Genomic DNA, 19,828 nt, shown 5'->3' with positions numbered 1-19,828 from the left:
AGTTTACATACACTTTGTTAGTATTTGGTACCATTGCCTTTGAATTATTTAACTTGGGTCAAACGTTTTGGGTAGCCTTCCACAAGCTTCTCACAGTAAGTTGCTGGAATTTTGTTCCATTCCTCCAGACAGAACTGGTGTAACTGAGTCAGGTTTGTAGGCCTCCTTGCTCACACATGCTTTTTCAGTTCTGCCCACAAATTTTCTATCGGATTGAGGTCAGGGCTTTGTGATGGCCACTCCAATACCTTGACTTTGTGGCCCTTAAGCAATTTGGCCACAACTTTGGAGGTATGCTTGGAGGCATTGTCCATTTGGAAGACCCATTTGCAACCGAGCTTTAACTTCCTGGCTGATGTCTTGAGATGTCGCTTTGATATATTTCCTTCCTCATGATGCCATCTATTTTGTGAAGTGCACCAGTCCCTCCTGCAGCAAAGCACCCCCACAACATGATGCTGCCACCCCCATGCTTCATGGTTGGGATGGTGTTCTTCGGCTTGCAAACCTCACCCTTTTTCCTCCAAACATAACAATGGTCATTACGGCCAAACAGTTCAATTTTTGTTTCATCAGACCAGAGGACATTTCTCCAGAAAGTAAGATCTTTGTCCCCATGTGCATTTGCAAACTGTAGTCTGGCTTTTTAATGGCGGTTTTGGTGCAGTGGCTTCTTCGTTGCTGAGCAGCCTTTCAGGTAATGTCGATATAGGACTCGTTTTACTGTGGATATAGATACTTGTCTACCTGTTTCCTCCAGCATCTTCACAAGGTCCTTTGCTGTTGTTCTGGGATTGATTTGTACTTTCTGCGCCAAAGTACGTTCATCTCTAGCAGACAGAATGTGTCTCCTTCCTGAGTGGTATGACGGCTGTATGGTCCCATGGTGTTTATACTTGTGTACTATTGTTTGTACAGATGAACGTGGTACCTTCAGGCATTTGGAAATTGCTCCCAAGGATGAATCAGACTTGACATCATTTTCTGACTTCAATCTGATAGAATATTTGTGGGCAGAACTGAAAAAGTGTGTGCGAGCAAGGAGGCCTACAAACCTGACTCGGTTACACCAGTTCTGTCTGGAGGAATGGAACAAAATTCCAGCAACTTACTGTGAGAGGCTTGTGGAAGGCTACCTAAAACGTTTGACACAAGTTAAACAATTTAAAGGCAATGCTACCAAATACTAACAAAGTGTATGTAAACTTCTGACCCACTGGGAAAGTGATGAAAGAATAAAAGCTGAAATAAATCATTCTCTCTACTATTATGCTGACATTTCACATTCTTAAAATGAAGTAGTGATCCTAACTGACCTAAGACAGGGAATGTTTTCTAGGATTAAATGCCAGGAATTGTGAAAAACTGAGTTTAAATGTATTTGGCTACGGTGTATGTAAACTTCTGACTTCAACTGTATTTCACAAAGGATTAATATTCAAACATAATTTCCATTTTTGCTATTCTAGCAGATAAGGAACTTTTTTATAATCCCCAATACTTACATGGTTATTTAGGTGCTATAATTTTCTGATTTTTTTCCATTGATCATATTCTGTGTTATGACATATCTTCTGATTTTAGTGGAAGTTTCTCTTTAATTTGTCAAAATTAAGCAATTAATCAGAAATTTAGCAGAAAATTAAAATTTAATAAAATGAACCATTGCAGACACTGGAAATCTAAAATGAAGACTTAGTATTCATTCCTAACTTTCATAGCCACTGCAAGATCCCCTTTGCATCCTTGAACATTTATGTGGGATTCTGACTTAGAAGCATTTGATTATAATCCTGTGGATGGCAGCTTTGCACAATTGACTCCTCAGTCAATTAAATTGAAGATGTTGCTGTTAATTTTATTATCTGTAGGCTTGAAATTTGTGGTCCAACATGTGGTTATTAGTACAAATAACACACTGGTTGTTTGTCAGTCCTTGTTACTTATAGGCTTTCATAAATTCTATTGTATTTCTTTATTTTCTTGTAAATGCCAGCAAGAAAACAAATTGCAGGGTAGTGCAGTCTATGGTGACATAAATGTACTTTAATAATAAATTTACTTTGAATTTCCAGAATAACTGTTCCACTGGTTAATTATTTTTTCTCTTTTGCATTCTCAGAACATTGGGCTTCAAAATGCTATCCTTTAACTTATTTTCCTCAAACTGAGTCAGTACTGCTACAAGAATAAATATTATATTATTATCCAAGATACTGTCATGATTGTTCTCAAATACTCTTGTTACAGTTCCACAATATCATTAGCTATTAATTGATTATCTTCTCAATGATCCATACTCCTTCCCATTTGTTTTTACTCTTCACACCAAACATCTAAGCTGAATTACTCTTGATTGCAGTCAATGCTGTCCATTTTTCTTCAGATCACATATTCTGTGCTCACAACATCCTAAAGATGATCTGGCTGGTCGGTTAATTTCCTACTACCTTGATCACCTTACCCCAAGAATCAATGTTTATTTAAGTTCTATCCTAACAGAATTAGAAATTATCTTCTAATTCTAACGGACATTTTCTTTTTATTTCAACCAAGTATTTGCCTATTCTTATCATTGATAATTCCAGGTTAACCCTTTCTTTTGCATCAATAGTTTTATCCGTATATTCACAAGGAGATTTTGCATTCTTCCATTTCTAATGATGCTTTAGGCAAGCTTACTTTCATATTTCTGTTTTTTTCTCATTACCTATTATTGCATCTACTTCCACATTTGAGGATGTGTTTTTAGGATCATAATCCTATATAAGTGCATAATAGAAAAAAGATATCACCTGATTCCAACCTCCCCCCCCCCCAACCTTTACCATCACAACCTCTCTTGCCCTTATTTATTTCACAATACTTCCAATATCTCAACGTCTCACTTACATCAGGGAAGAATATGGAATATTGGCAATGTAGCCATACTGGGCATCCGATAGAAAACCCATACCATTTCAGGTTCAGATATCTTTCCAGCAGCCTCGAGGCTCCAGACTACTCATGTGGCTTTTATAGGAGAGGTAGCAGGTACTGTAATGATGAAGCAAGGACACCAAGAGAGAATAATATCATGGGACTTCCAAATAATTAATGAATCTCAACATTTTGTAGATGTATAAACTAGACTGGAGGCCAGTGAACTAGTAAACCATAATCTGAGTAGGAACCCCAGTTACAATTTTTCACAGTTCTATCATTCTCTCTATGTTATTGAGACATAACTTTAAGAAACTGCTCTCAATTTGGGATATTTATAGACTTTTGGAGGAAGGGCTGAGTGCAGGGATTGAAGAAGTACCTCCTTTGCCTCCATAGAATTCCCCCATCTGTCTGCATACCTCACTAAGATCCACTATCTCACAATAGGTTTTATCTATCAGCGGGCTGCAAGTTGTGGCTGCAAGTGAAGCAAAGGGGCAACAGAGCGTTTGTTTGCTATCAACAACTCTCTGGAAAAAAATACTATTGAATCCTGAAAATAATCTGGGATTCATGGGTGCTGTGGTGGAGAGAGATATCACTGGATATGTTCAGCATCTGATGATGTCGTTTGGCAGATTAACAACATTATTTTCCATGGGACCATAAGACCATAAGACATAGAAGCAGAATAAGGCCATTTGGCCTATTGAGTCTGATCTGCCATTCCATGGCTTATATATTTTCCCTCTCAACCACTTTCACCAGCCTTCTCACTGTAACTTTTGACACCCTTACTAATCAAGAACCTATCATCCTCTGCTTTAAATATACCCAATGACCTGGCCTCTATAGCCATCTGTGGCAATGAATTCCAACCGATTCACCATCTTCTGGCTAAAGAAGATCCTCCTCATCTGTTCTAAAGGGACATCCTTCTATTCTGACGCAGTGCCCTCTGATCCTAGACTCCCCCATGATAGGAAACATCCTCTTCACGTCCACTCTATCTGGACCTTTTCTTTCTGTATTGTGTCAGATTACATGGAATCAAATTTCATTCTCTACTACTGGCAGGAGATGGGAAAAAGAGCAAGAAGAAGATGCAAAGCAACTATGACACAAAAAATTGTTCTTCTCAAAGATAACTTTCAATCCCAATCACTCGTGGACACAAATGGAATATGAATGTGCAAAGCTTCAGTCTTTGGTTGGCATGTGCATTGCTCCCCTCCCCAACTCAGTTGAAGTCATTGGGACTAAACATGTGAAAGTCAGTACAACCAGCACTCAGTACTTGCAAACAGGTTTGGCAAGTACACAGCTGAATCTTCTGCTAAATTGGAAATAAAATGCTTAAATCCTGTTGTGTGTGAGAACACATTGCTCTGAATTATTCAATTGAGGCCAGAAGTCAGAAGCTCGTCTTTGTAGTGCATACTTCAAGCTGCACTGTGGAAAGTTTTGTGCTGGCACACAATGCACATGTAAGATAACTCAACACCAATAATTTACACTCTTTAAAAATAAGTAAGGCATTATCCACACAGAAGAAATTCATCAATCTGACATTAATCCTGAATCATGTCAAGTTAAACAACATCTGGAAAAAAAATGACAGATTTGAATTTTCTCCATGTTGCTTCTCAGAAAGATGACAATAGATACATAGATAAATAAGCTGATTGACTGGCATCAAACTCACCCCTTACTGGAGTCCAGACATGGACCTCTACATCTGGGAGTTCATCAGCCATTATAGCAATTTTCTTGCTGCGCTTTTGTGAATCGCTTTCTTGTGTGAAGAGTGACTCATAAACAAGAACGGTCTCTTCACTGCATTCCACTTCCTTAGTGTCCTCATGAGAAAACCCCAATACCTCTGGGACTGCAGAAACAAAACTGAGAGGTGAGCTCTTAGCATAAACTTTTTCTTTATTTAGTAGCCACATTAACCTTGGTGTTATTTCGATGATGTTACCATCTTTACTAAATGATATTATCGAGGTTGCTGGCTGCTCATTTGGCACCATTTCCACCAGACTAGGAATATTTGTTTAAAGGTGTTTCATTTAGTCTCTGTCTCCTTCAGTTAAGGATGGAAAAAGAGTTTAGGATTCCCTCTTTCAATGAACATCTGGTAAATTTGTTGAAGAGTATTCATGTAAGGCCATTAAAGTAAGAACAGGGATTCAGTTTTGGTGTCATCATTAGGCATTGCCTACTCTTTCCCTCGTTTCATTCTTATGAGAGCAGTGGATGCAGGAGAGAAACTGCAGTTCATGCAGCCAGATCACAGCATCTGTCAATCTGCAGGGTAACAAAAACAACCAGCACAAAAATAGTGATGAAGGCTTTCAGCCCAAAATGTGGACTATTTATTCCTCTCCATAGATTCTGTCTGACCTGCTGATTTCCTCCAGCTTTTTGTGTGTGTTACACTAAAAGTATTTTGTATAACTGAGTTGGCGACTACAGTTAAATTATCCATTGTAATTCAGAGTTAGGACACTGGAAAAAGCTACTCAAACAATTAAAGCTGCTGTTTTTGGACTTGTATACTCTTCTCATTTGGCCATACATAGAAGCACATAGACTCAACCAGCACAGCCTGGTCTTGTTGGCATTCCCCAGCACTGAAGTGGGGACAATAGACAATAGACAATAGGTGCAGGAGTAGGCCATTCGGCCCCGCAAGCCAGCACTGCCATTCACTGTGATCATGGCTGATCATCCACTATCAGTATCCAGTTCCTACCTTATCCCCATAACCTTTGATTCCGCTATCTTTAAGAGCTCTATCCATCTCTTTCTTGAAAGCATCCAGAGACTTGGCCTCCACAGCCTTCTGAGGCAGAGCACTCCATATATCCACCACTCTCTGGGTGAAAAAGTTTTTCCTCAACTCCGTTCTAAATGGCCTACCCCTAATTCTTAAACTGTGGCCTCTGGTTCTGGACTCACCCATCAGCGGGAACATGCTTCCTGCCTCCAGTGTGTCCAATCCCTTAATAATCTTATACGTTTCAGTAAGATCCCCTCTCAGCCTTCTAAATTCCAGAGTATACAAGCCCAGTCGCTCCAATCTTTCGACATATGACAGTCCCGCCATCCCAGGAATTAACCTTGTGAACCTACGTTGCACTCCCTCAAATTTGGAGACCAAAATTGCACACAGTACTCCAGGTGTGGTCTCACCAAGGCACTGGGGAGTCTGGCTGTCCAGTGTCTCATCAGCTATTCTCCCTTGTGGGAGAAGCAATCTGAATTTCAGCCACTCTACATAAACAGAAAAGGGTAAGCAAAACAAAATAAACACAAGAAAGTCAGAAGATAATAGAAATCGAAAGCAACACACACAGAATGTTGGAGCAGGTCAGGCAGCATCGATGGAGATAAATAAACAGTTGACGTTTTGGGCCAAGACCAGATCTTCAGAACTGGGAAGGAAGCTGGAAGACACCAGAATAGAAAAGGTGGGGGGAGGGGAAGGAGGATAGCTAGAAAGTCATAGGTGAAGCCAGGTGAGTAGGAAAGGTAAAGGGTTGGAGAATGAAACAGGGGGAGGTGATAGGCAGCTGAGAAGAGGAAAGGGGCCAGAGTGGGGAATAGAGGAAGAAGGGAGGGGGAAGTAATTATTTTTATATCGGAAGGAGAAATCAATATATTCATGCTATCAGGTTGGGGGGGGGGTGGTGGGAACCCAGATGGAATATAAGCTGTTGCTCGTCCAGCCTGAGGGTGGCCTCAACTTGCCACAAGAGGAGGTTCATGGACCAACATGTCAGAATGGGAATGAGAATTGGAATTAACATGTTTGGCCACCGGGAAGTTCCACTTTTAGAGGATGGAGCGGAGGTGCTCAATGAAGGAGCCTCCCGATTTACGACAGGTCTCGCCGATGCGTAGGAGGCCACATCAGGAGCACCAAATGCAATAGACGACCCCAGCAGATTCACAGGTGAAGTGTTGACTGTTTGGGGCCCTAAATGGAGATGAGGGAGGAGGTGAATGGTCAGGTCTAGCACATAGGCCACCTGCACTGAGAAGTGAATGGAGGGAGAACAAAATCAGGGTTTTTTTGGTACTTACTATTTTATTCTACTGTTTTTAATTATTTCTTAGTCTTTAGACTGATTTACTTTTTTAAACACTTTCTGTTATTAAGTTATTGGGAACAACCCTAATATCCTTTAAATGTTTCTTAATGTCATAGACAAATTGTACTGAAGCCTTCATAGCCTTCACAGAGTTGCTTCCTGTCAAGATATTTTATGGTCAAGGCTTCAGTGGAACATCGTCTGTTCTATTCACTGCTGTATCCTCAGTGAACTCCTTACAGGAGCACAGGATCAGCTTGATTTGCCCTGCACATCCTGAGGAGGGGCAGACATGGGCTGAATTCAGCATTGTACAGCCCATTGTATACCACTACAAGAATCTCCGTTCTGGCCTCGAAAGTTAGCGTTCAACTGAGCCAAATTTCATGAAATTGAATAGATTTTACCTGGACAAATTTTGCAACATTTCCCATTGACTTTCTGTGGATATTTACACGGATATGGATTTGGACAATGGATCTTCTTGCACTCCTGTTTGGTTATGTTACACGTACACAACACACATTCCACTGGTCCAAAGGGGCGCAGAATTGGATGCCATGACTCTCCATGTGAGTAGGTCTTTCCATTCGAGACACACACTGAAAGCACAAGAACAGTTCAGTCCATGGTAACTGAAGAAGATTCTATACTTGATCCTATCCTTCTCTACAGAGTTTTTGGAACCCTTGAAAATTACTGATTAACCTAAAGGTTCAAGGAGAGACCAATCAAATCTTAGTAACAAAGCACTGTCATTACTTAACATTTTATTCTCCCTAAGACATCACATTACCAATTAGTAGGAAGGTAATACACACTAAAATGCTTTAGTAAATAGGATCAGAACAGAGAGAGAAATTGGCCAGTCAGACCTATTTCCTACTAGTGAATGGTCTGGTTGTCACAGAGAAACTTGCATGCTGAATTTAATAAGGCTGATCCCAAACACAAAGATAACCGGCTGGAAGTGAAATTGTTAACCAATTGGCAAAATGCATTACCTCGGCTGTGCCTGTACTTGTTGTTGATTACTATTTGCACAATGGTGCCAGATCCCTGCTGGTGGTCAGTTAATATTCTGTGGTGATTCCTGGAGCTGGACGTTCTGGGCAAATTGGCATCAGAACTTCCGAAATTTCCCCGAGAATGTCTCTGTTTCAGTAAAGGTAAAATGCCATTAGTTCAAAGATCTGACAACAAATTATTTGCCCTGAATTTAAGCATCATTCCTTCCCCATATCATCGCTGGTCCCCCAGAACTCTATATTTTTTCTGAATTGATTTATGAAGTGCTTGTAGTATCTGACATCTGCCGCTTGTGTGCTCCTAAATTTTAGACTTCCAATCACCTTTAATTACATCAGTTTGGACTAAGATTTGGTCTGTTGTGGGCTTGCTAAAATTAGATTAGATTAGATTATGAGGACACACAGTCCTCTTTTATTGTCATTTAGTAATGCATGCATTAAGAAATGATACAATGTTTTTCCAGAATGATATCATGGAAACACATGACAAAACGACTTAAAAACTAACAAAAACCACATAATTATAACATATAGTTACAACAGTGCAAAGCAATACCATAATTTAATAAGAACAGACCATGGCACGGTAAAAGTCTCAAAGTCTCTCCAAAGTCCCATCTCACGCAGACGGTAAACCTCCAGCGCCGCCAACTTGCCGATGCAACATACTGGAAGCATCCGACCACAGTTCGATTTTGAGTCCGTCCGAAAACTCTGAGCCTCCAACCAGCTCTCCGACACTGATGCACCGAGCACCATCTCTGCCGAACGCTTCGACCCCAGCCCCGGCAACAGGCAATAGGCAAGACCGAGGATTTGGGGCCTTCGCCTCCAGAGATTCTCGATCGCACAGTAGCAGCGGCAGCGAAGCAGGCATTTCAGAAGTTTCTCCAGGTGTTCCTCCGTGCTTCTCAGGGCTGCCTCCATCAAATCCGGATTGTGCACAGCCCCCTAGTTAACACATACGATATCATTCGGAACAGCCGCGCGCACTGCGATCATGGTTCACATGCTTTCATGTAGCAGAGAAATTTGAGGACAGTCATAGACTTTTGAGAGATCAAGAAAGATTGTACTGTAGTCATTGTTACCCCTTGCATTTCTTTTGGTGTTATCTTATGGTGAAGATCATCTTGATTATGCCATTGGATGGATGCAATCGTATGGTGATTTGTGGAACTTGTCTTTGGCTATTGAGAAGACACAGCTGAGTGGAACCTGAAGGTGACTTTGCCTGTAACAGGCAGCAGGGGGGACCACCCACTCTATCATGTTTGTTTCCATTCTTGAAAATGAAAATTCCAAGTCCAAAGGAATGTTGTGTCCAAAACATTGGTGAACTAATAGAGCAGCAGTGACCATTATTGCATCCGGTGCTCCCGGTGCGGCCTCCTCTACATCGGTGAAACCCGAAGCACATTGGGGGACTGCTTCGTTGAGCACCTCCGCTCCGTCTGCCACAACAGACAGGATCTCCCAGTAGCCACCCACTTCAACTCTGCTTCCCACTCCCATTCAGATATGTCCATACATGGCCTCCTCTACTGCCATGATGAGGCTAAACTCAGGTTGGAGGAGCAACACCTCGTATACTGTCTAGGTAGTCTCCAGCCCCCTGGTATGAACATAGAATTCTCCAACTTCCAGTAATTCCCTCCCCCTCCCTTCCTCAAGCCCTATGTCACTCTGCCCCCTCCCCCAGCTGCCTATCAGCTCCCTCATGGTTCCACCTCCTCTACTACCCATTGTGCATTCCCCTATTCCTTCTTCACCTTTCCTGCCTATCCCCTCCCTGCTTCCCCTCCCCCACCCCTTTAACTTTCCCCTTACTGGTTTTTCACCCAGAACCTACCAGCCTTCTCCTTCCCACCCTCCCCCCACCTTCTTTGTAGGGCCTCTGCCCCTTCCCTCTTCAGTCCTGACGAAGGGTTCCAGCCCGAAACGTTGACTGATTGTTTCCACGGATGCTGTCCGACCTGCTGAGTTCCTCCAGCGTGTTGTGAGTGTTGCTTTGACCCCAGCATCTGCAGATTATTTTGTGTTGACCATTACATGTCTAATTGATTTTTGAGGGTATATTGAACATTGGATTAATAGACACAGGATGAGTTTGAAAAAAATAGGCTGTGATGAGAACAAGAGATCAAAATGTTTGTCTCATAGTTGCTCTGTGCTTGTGAAATTTGTATTTATTGGGGTGCCTTTCCCGTTTTCATTGGACTTCAACCAAGGCCCAGAAAACGCATTCATTGCCTATGACCAAGGGGTGGTTTCACAAGTGAGAGGGAACTTGAAGTTCCCCCGACAACAGCAACAATGATGTGGTGAGTAAGAATCGTGAGCCCTGAAATCTTTGTGAATTGCTATGTAGTATTTTATGTGGTTTATTTGTGCTTACTATTTAAATTAGGCTTAAGTTATTTTGTTGTGCCTGTACGTTTATTACCACATCTGGACACTCGAATAGTTTGGGTCTAATCAATTCAGCCCATTACAGTTACCAAGAATTCCAGAGATATAGAAAGAAACAGTAAGGGAAACAGGTCATTTGGCCCACTCAGTATGTACTGGTGTAAAAACAGTCATTATAAAGCTTCAGCCTCATTGTTCCTGAGTTGCTTCTCAACTGATATATGGACTTTTCTTGATAGGCTACTGCAGTCTTGATATTCTGCTGGATGGATTGGTGTTAAGGACAGAATCCTGCTTCGAAGAGTTTCTCAAATTGCTCCATTCAATAGTCACTGATCTCTTCTTCCTCCTTAATAAGTTCTCTGCCATTCTCGACTTCCAGCCAGCCAAGTTTTAGGTGTTTGGACCTTAGGTGGCCAACAACCCTTAAGAAGCTGCATGTTTCATGGTTATCACCAAGCTGTGATAGTAGAGATCTGTCTTCAGAGCCATTGAGACCTTCAAGGTAGTATTTCTCATCATAACGTTTCTTGTTACTGCAACAGAGGCCTAAAGCAAGTGCTGAACCTTCAAATCTACTGCAAGTGGCTGCACGGTATCCAAACCAATATTGGATTGGATTTCAATAGACAACAGACAACAGACAATAGGTGCAGGAGTAGGCCATTCGGCCCTTCGAGCCAGCACCGCCATTCACTGTGATCATGGCTGATCATCCACTATCAGTATCCATTTCCTGCCTTATCCCCATAACCTTTGAGTCCGCTATCTTTAAGAGCTCCATCCATCTCTTTCTTGAAAGCATCCAGAGACTTGGCCTCCACAGCCTTCTGGGGCAGAGCATTCCATATATCCACCACTCTCTGGGTGAAAAAGTTTTTCCTCAACTCCATTCTAAATGGCCTATCTTAAACTGGGGCCTCTGGTTCTGGACTCACCCATCAGCGGGAACATGCTTCCTGCCTCCAGCGTGTCCAATCCCTTAATAATCTTATATGTTTCAATAAGATCCCCTCCCAACCTTCTAAATTCCAGTGTATACAAGCCCAGTTGCTCCAATCTTTCGACATTTGACAGTCCCGCCATCCCGGGAATTCACCTTGTGAACCTACGCTGCACTCCCTCAATAGCAAGAATGTCCTTCCTCAAATTTGGAGACCAAAACTGCACACAGTACTCCAGGTGTGGTCTCACCAGGGCCCTGTACAGCTGCAGAGGGACCTCTTTGCTCTTATATTCAATTCCCCTTGTTATGAAGGCCAGCATGCCATTAGCTTTCTTCACTGCCTGCTGTACTTGCATGCTTGCTTTCAGTGACTGATGTACAAGAACACCTAGATCTCGTTGTACTTCCCTTTTTCCTAACTTGACTCCATTTACATAATAATCTGCCTTCCTGTTCTTACCACCAAAGTGGATAACCTCACATTTATCCACATTAAACTGCATCTGCCATACATCTGCCCACTCACCCAGCCTGTCCAAGTCACCCTGCATTCTCATAACATCCTCTGCACATTTCACAATGCCACCCAGCTTTGTGTCATCGGCAAATTTGCTAATGTTATTTTTAATTCCCTCATCTAAATCATTAATGTATATTGTAAACAGCTGCGGTCCCAGCACTGAACCCTGCGGTACCCCACTGGTCACCGCCTGCCATTCTGAAAGGGACCCGTTAATCGTTACTCCTTGTTTTCTGTCAGCCAGCCAATCTTCAGTCCATGTCAGTACTCTGCCCCCAATACCATGTGCCCTAATTTTGCCCACTAATCTCCTATGTGGGACTTTATCAAAGGCTTTCTGAAAGTCCAGGTACACTACATCCACTAACTCTCCCTTGTCCATTTTCATAGTTACATCCTCAAAAAATTTCAGAAAATTAGTCAAGCACGATTTCCCCCTCGTAAATCCATGCTGACTCAGACCGATCCTGTTACTGCTATCCAGATGTGTCATAATTTCATCTTTTATAATTAACTCCAGCATCTTTCCCACCACCGACATCAGGCTAACCGGTCTATAATTCCCTGTTTTCTCTCTTCCTCCCTTCTTGAAGAGAGGGACAACATTAGCCACCCTCCAATCCACAGGAACTGATCCTGAATCTATAGAACATTGGAAAATGATTACCAATGTGTCCACGATTTCTTTTTTTTTTAATTATATTTTTATTTGGATAAGGAATTCACAAGTATCATGTACTTTTTTCACACGTATAACCTTTTCTATTTTTTTATATGTATAAAACTGTAATTATTTATACATTCTTAAGTACACATTGAGATGATATAAGAGGAAATTAGACACTTAAATAGATAACTATGTACAGTGGTAATTCTAATCTATTAGGCTAAGTAATGGCATTAGTTGTTAAGAAAAATAGTAATAATAGTTTCCATATATCTCTTCTGGACCATTTCTACTGGTCCAAAATGTTGTATGTAAGCCTATGTAACAACCATTGTAGGTGTTTATATCCTAACTTGTTCCTGCTTGCTCCTGCCCCCAGACATAATTATCCAATCCCTATGTACTTATTTACTTAATTTTATCATTTTTTATCCCTTTCCCAAATCTTTTCCTTTACTTGTATTAATTCTCTATTTTCCAAAAGAAAACGAAAAACAGTAAACATTCAGACTAGGGGTGCTTACGTTAGCAATATTACTGTGTTGATGAGAACAGCAGTATAAATCATTAGGAGAGTCATCTAAAGTCTGCTCGCATTGGGGTTATATATTCAATCCATTTATTCCAGATTTGATAAAATTTTTCTTTTTGAATTCTCAGGGAGTAAGTCAACTTTTCCATTTTAAATATTTCCAAGATAATTTCGTGCCAATCTTCTAATGTAGGTGGTATTGGATTTAGCCACTTTCTAGTGATTGATTTCTTACTTGCCGTTAAGAGGGCCTGCAGCAACTTTATATCTTCCTTCTGTTCAAGAAACAATACATGCCCCAAAAAGAGCATCTCAAAGTTCAGAGGTATCTGGGACCTAAGTACCTTAACTAATGTTCTATGAATACCTTCCCAATATATACTTAATTTAGGGCAATCCCAGAAAATATGAAAATGATTTGCCTCCTTGGAGCTGCACCTTCTCCAACACGTCACGTTTGTATCCTTATATTTTTCCTGATATGGGGTCTTGAAGTATCTTATAATATTTTTCCAACAATGTTCTCTCCAAGTGTGTCCACAATTTCTAAAGCCACCACCTTAAGTACCCTGGGATGCAGACCATCAGGTCCCGGGGACTTATCAGCCTTCAGACCCAACACCATTTCCTGCCTAAAATAAATTTCCTTCAGCTCATCCATTACCCTAGGTCCTTTGGCCAGTATTATATCTGGGAGATTGTTTGTGTCTTCCCTAGTGACGACAGATCCAAAGTACCTGTTCAACTCGTCTGCCATTTCCTCGTAATAAGTTCACCCGTTTCTGTCTTCAAGGGCCCAACTTTAGTCTTAACTATTTTTTCCCTTTTCACATACCTAAAGAAGCTTTTACTATCCTCCTTTATATTCTTGGCTAGTTTACCTTCGTACCTCATTTTTTCTCCGCGTATTGCCTTTTTTGCCTATTTCCTCCTTGTAATTTTGAAAGCAAGATTTTGGTCAGCAAGGATGACTACAATTGTAGTCATTGTACATCCAGTAAACTGTACCAAAGTAGCCTAATTTTGACTCCCCATCAAAAGATTGTGCACTTTGTGCTTCAGATAACATCACTCTTTCCACCAGTCATTTATTGTCAAAATGTAGGTATTACTGACAAGGTCAGTATTTGTCAATTGTCCTCAGTTTAATACAACATGCTGATTTGCATATCAATTAATATTTTAAAAAATGATCACACAACGTCTGAAACTGGGATTACATTTAGGTGAGACCCGATAGAGTCAGCAGTCTAGAAATTCAACAGAAACAACATTCACAGTAGCAAATAAAGTGCACGATTTTGATTGCAATTAATTTCTAGGCAACACACTGACTGTCTATTTCCCTCTATAGATGCTACCTGATCTGCTGAGTTCCTCCAGTATTTTGTGCGTCTTGCTCAAGACTTCCAGCATCTGCAGAAACTCTTTAATTTAGAGACAAATCAGTTGCTATTTTAAGGGGTTTTTTTGCATATATCCAAGAGCCATTTTCACGGACACTTTCTTACATTTTTCTTCACAAATTCTTAATTGGGATTTGAACTTCCATTTTCTTTAGACAAGTTCCGACCTCAGGATTGCTAACTTGGTTTAAAAAAAAATCGCTTGCCAGAGAATCTTTTGAGACACTCTAAGGTGTTTAAGTACAAGTTCTTCCTTTATTTACCTAGATAATGTTATTTAGAATATATAGTAAATACAGAAATAAGGCATGTTGTCTCACTAGTACTCCCTGGAGTTTATTCTTCATCAAACTATCAGCATTACTTGTCACTCCATTTAATGTTTTCTGTCTTGAATGCATCTAAACAATTTACACTGTGACACAGTAGGTTCTACAAAGAACTTCTAAGTTCCCTATTTGACTTCTTATTGACCATTTCAGCCTTCTCATACAAAATATTCTTATGTTGTGGCTGGAGTTTTCCCCTTTTAGCTCTAAACTATTCAAATAAAAGTGATTGTTTTGCAAAATCTGGAACTTAGAATGTTTAAATTATTTTCAATAAGCTTTGTTCATTTTTGTAAACAAGTTTTGCTTGTGATTTTGCTAGGGTGTTAAACCAGAAACCGTACATGTGCGCACAGTATTGCTCAGGAAAGATTTCAACATAATCTTTGTTTACACTGTGTTCTGCCAAGATATTCCCAGTTTAGTAAAAAAAAAAAGCTGACCTGACTTTTAACAGTTACTGCTTTGAGCGGCATGCATGGTACTTCTAAATTTGGTGCATTAGCAACTCTGGCCTGAATGTTCAGATCCTGCCTGCCTCCATTTCTTTTTCGATGTTGTTTATTCTATTGAATAATTTCACTTTAGAATTGAATATGTCAACCTCTTGAGAATGGAATTCAAAATAAATTTGCAAACCTATCCAAAGACTCAAAGGCAATTAAACATGAAATGATAGAAGCAACAAATAATCTGCTCAAGGAACTCAGCATGTTGAGCAGTATCTGTGAGAGGAAAGAGACTCCAATGTGGGGTTTTGACCCAAAACATTGACAATTTCTTTCCCATTACAGATGCTGCACATGCCATGAGTTTCTCTAGTCTAGCAGGTTGTTTATGCTCCAGGTTCCAGCATCCGAACTCCCTTGTGTCTTCATGAAATGACAGAAGCTGAATCACTGTATGATCATTTGGAAAACTTCCATTATAATTAAATATGAAAAGAAAAAAAATGTGCTTTCTACATAACATCTCCCTTTCTTCTAATCACACCACCAATGTCACAAAGTGCTTCATGTGTACCCTCCTTCCCTGCACTAACTCACCAACAAATGATCTCCATTAAACAGGGTTGGAAATTATATTCCTACAGCATCCTCACAAAGTTAACAGTATTCCAACATTGCCCATGCATCTTACAGTTCTGGCTATACAGATGGAAAGTAGATATGGATGTGGTCTCCCTTCTTCTCTTCTTCCTGTCTCTGTGGCTGCTGCTGACAGTGGCTGTCGAAATGTGAGCCTATAGTATATGTAATGGGGGACTTCAATATGCAAGGGGATTGGGAAAATCAGGTTAGTGTTGGATCGCAAGAGAGAGAATTTGTTGAATACCTACGAGATGGCTTTTTAGAGCTGCTTGTGTTTGAGCCTAGATGGGGAAAACTTAGATTGGGTGTTGTGTAATAACCCAGATCTTATTAGGGAGCTTAATGAACCCTTGGAAGCAGTGATCATAATATGACTGAATTTGTACCGCAATTTGAGAAGAAGAAGCATAAGACAGATGTATCAGTATTGCAATGGAGTTACAGAGGCATGAGAGAGGAGCTTGCCCAGGTTGAGTCTGGGGTAAAGAAGGCAAATGTAACGTTGGCATTCATTTCAAGGGGAATAGAATATAAAAACAAGGAGATAACATTAAGGCTTTATAAGACACTAGTCTGGCCGCACTTGGAGTATTGTCAACAGTTTTAAGCCCCATATCTCAGAAAGGATGTTGTTGCCATTGAAGAGAGTCCAGAGCAGGTTTACAAGGATGATCCCTGGAATGAAGGGGTTAACATATAAAGAGCGTTTGGCAGCTTTGGGCCTCTACTCATTGGAATTTAGAAGAATGTGGGGTTGGTTGGGGGGGGGGGGTGGATGCATCTCCTTGAAACCTCCCAAATGTTGAAAGAACTAGATAAGGCGGATGTGGAGAGGATGTTTCCTATGGTGAGAGTACCCAGAACTGGAGGGCACAGCCTCAAATTGAGGAGCGACCTTTTAGAACACAGGTAAGGAGAAATTATTTTAGCCAGAGAATAGTGAATCTGTGGAATGCTCTGCCACAGATTACAGTGGAGGTTAGGTCCATATTTAAGGCGGAAGTTGATAGTTTCCTGATCGGTCAGGGCATCGAAGAATATGGTGAGAAGGCAGGTGCTTGGGGTTGAGTGGGATCCGGGATCAGCCATGATGGAATGGTGGAACACACTCGATGGGCTGAATGGCCTAATTCTGCTCCTATGTCTTATGATCTTTTGTTGACTTGGTAGAATGCCACCAGCCATAATTAATCTGAAGAGCATCAGAGGAGTTTACCAAAAACACTTCCAGGTCTATTCAAACAACAGAATGTAGCAGACTAACTCCTTTATGCTTTCTGAGGCAAGGTTCCAAGATGAGTTGGCCATGTCATTAGCAGATAGCTGTTGTCACCAAGCAGACATTCCCAGGTCTAGTGTAGTAGTCTAACCATTGAGAGCACAGTGGATTAGTGAGAATCATATAGCAGTGACTGTATCCTAGGTATTTGACATTGTTGCAGAGTTTAATAAATCTGAAATCCTTTCTGGTTGGTGTGAATATCCAGTTCAAACTGGTACCCTCAGAGCAATTGAGGGCAATCTGTAGTGCACCAGCACATGAAGATACAGCAGTGTTTGTGAATCACAGGCTGGAGTGTACAGATATCTTGTCAAAATATTTTTCTCACTTTTTGGTTCTCATTCAGATGTTGTGTGTTGTTCTGTGTCTCCTCAGGATCCCCAGTTTATCTTCTGCCATTGAGTCTTCTTGCCTCCACTTTCCATATGTTCCAACATATTTAGAATGCTATGATCATGGCTTTGTTGTCACAAAGTCCAATATACAAATTCCCTCCTGCCATTTTCCTTCCCAATTTGTTCATTTTACATCACTTTTTATACTTTTATAGATGTGCCCCAATCTTTTTCAATCCGCTTCACGTTACCAGTACCCTCCTCTCATCTGACATCTTGCTCACACTTACCACTGCAGGTAACTCCTTTTCCAGCCGTTTTCCCTTACCCTGTGATTCTGTCGCTGCCTGCATAGCTTTAAAAAGTCTGACAAGTTTCACATTGGCTCCAGTAAACAACTTCTGTGGTTTTGTCTTTCTTCTACTTGCTCAGAACCTATGTCACTTTTACTGACTGTAAAGTACCTTACTTCGATGTTATGCATATTGAGAGTGCTACAAAAATATAAGTTTAATATGGTACATGATGCCTGCAATCAGATTATCCATGAGTTGATGGAGCAACTGGTCAAGGACAACTATAAATTATTGTTAAATTTTCCACAATTGTAATAATTAATGTTCATCAGTATTTTCAGTTTTATTAACATATGAATAAGTAAACATTGAAAAAAGTAGTCCAGTGAATTTTGGAAAATAACAATAATAAAACACAAGGAGCTCAATCTTGGGTTAGTGAATCATGATTGTGTTAAATGCCAGTAGACCAGGCCTCGAAATACTAGCCCAGTAAGTGACGATTCAATTAAATGGTTGCATTTAATTGAATGCATTGAATAGCATTTATAATAACCCTATTTAAATTAACTCAATAAAGTTTCCATCTTGATCCTTTTCTCATTTTACCTCTTCTCATTTAAGAATACTAACTACATTGACAAATGCAAGCTGCTCTTGGTTGTATTACCCACATCTGTTGTTGGACTATAAATGCTAAAAGCGCCTCTATTCTGTTTCTCTTCTCAATGTGCTCACACACACACACACACACACACACACACACATACACAAAGTTTATGAATTACCATGACCCAGGGTTGAACATTTCCTTCTCCAAAATTATGTTAATCCCTGCGATTGAAACACCCAAAATCCAATCCTTTAACAATTAACTTAATCATTAAATTATGTGTGAGCTTTCCACCCAATGTCCAGGTAAAATAATGATCTTTTTTTATATTAAAAGGAGTAATCCCCAGTTTCCTGGATAATATTTATCGCTTCTTCATTAACACAGATTATCTGGTCATTATCACATTGCAGTTTCTGGATGTAAACTGATTTCTGTCTTTCCTACATAACAACAGTCAACGATTTGCAAAGTACTTTTGAAAATGGAAGATGCCATATACTATAAACACAATCCTTTCTTTTTATGTACATACCGCTTCTCTATTGGATGGTGGCCGAAATATTTCTGCATCTGTTGTGTCCCAGGACTCTCCTTCTCCTGTTATTGAAAACAGATTTTCAGAAACAGGAAACAAACTGTTGTATATGGAAGAGTACTTGACAAACATTCTTGAGAAATGAAATAAGTTCTGCTTTACACTCATCATAATAATTTCAAGCCGAAACAATAAATTATGGAGTGTTTGCTGGGGTTATCCCTGTGTCTGAGATTATAGTCCACAGTTTTACCTAGTTTGGGTAGAAATGCAAATTGTACTGGCTTGAAAGATCTTGGATTCCAAAGTGGGATGAACTTTAGTCTCCAGTGCCACAGTCAGTATGGCAAAACTGCCCTGGAATTTTTGCAACCCACCTCTCCCATCTCTTCACGTACTCCAAACCCACACCTTCCAGCTATGTGTTGTGTGCATAATTTAATGGATTTTGAAATTAAGAAATATTTTTAAAATCATCAAAATTGGAATCAATTTTTTTAGATGTTAGATTTTTCTTAAAAAATAAAAAAAACGAATAGGGCATGAGGGCCTTAAATTTTTGAAATAATAATTTTATTATTAAACCACAGCAGTGTTTCCATCATAGTCATTGCAAAGTTGGTGAAGTCGCTATTCCTTTAAAGATGTGAAATGAATTAAGGCTAAACTCATGTCAGATTTGGTGGGCGGGTGCATGAACAATTCAAGCTGCTCAACATTTGCTACTAATATAAATTCTCGGTCAGAGAATTTACATCAACGTTAGGGGTTGCTCATCTGAGAATGTTGGAGGTAATGCATTTAT

The 19,828-nt window shown here is 40.3% G+C and overlaps 1 protein-coding gene across 1 annotated transcript in view; it reads right to left on the bottom strand.

Annotated features, from left to right (window-relative positions):
* chrdl2 (chordin-like 2) overlaps positions 1 to 19,828 on the bottom strand; it is a 58,276-nt gene that overhangs the window by 7,608 nt on the left and 30,840 nt on the right. Inside the window, exons 7-10 of the mRNA XM_072270884.1 lie at positions 19,021 to 19,085; positions 8,030 to 8,180; positions 7,433 to 7,627; positions 4,631 to 4,813 (exon numbers count right to left, since the gene is read on the bottom strand). Coding sequence (XP_072126985.1) covers positions 4,631 to 4,813; positions 7,433 to 7,627; positions 8,030 to 8,180; positions 19,021 to 19,085 — 594 coding nt within the window. The remainder of the gene's footprint in view (positions 1 to 4,630; positions 4,814 to 7,432; positions 7,628 to 8,029; positions 8,181 to 19,020; positions 19,086 to 19,828) is intronic.

The sequence above is a fragment of the Mobula birostris genome, chromosome 10, assembly GCF_030028105.1.
Source record: "Mobula birostris isolate sMobBir1 chromosome 10, sMobBir1.hap1, whole genome shotgun sequence".
Classification (NCBI taxonomy): Eukaryota; Metazoa; Chordata; class Chondrichthyes; order Myliobatiformes; family Myliobatidae; genus Mobula; species Mobula birostris.
The sequence above is the reverse complement of the archived record's forward strand: the minus strand, read 5'-3'. Positions and strand labels throughout refer to the sequence as shown.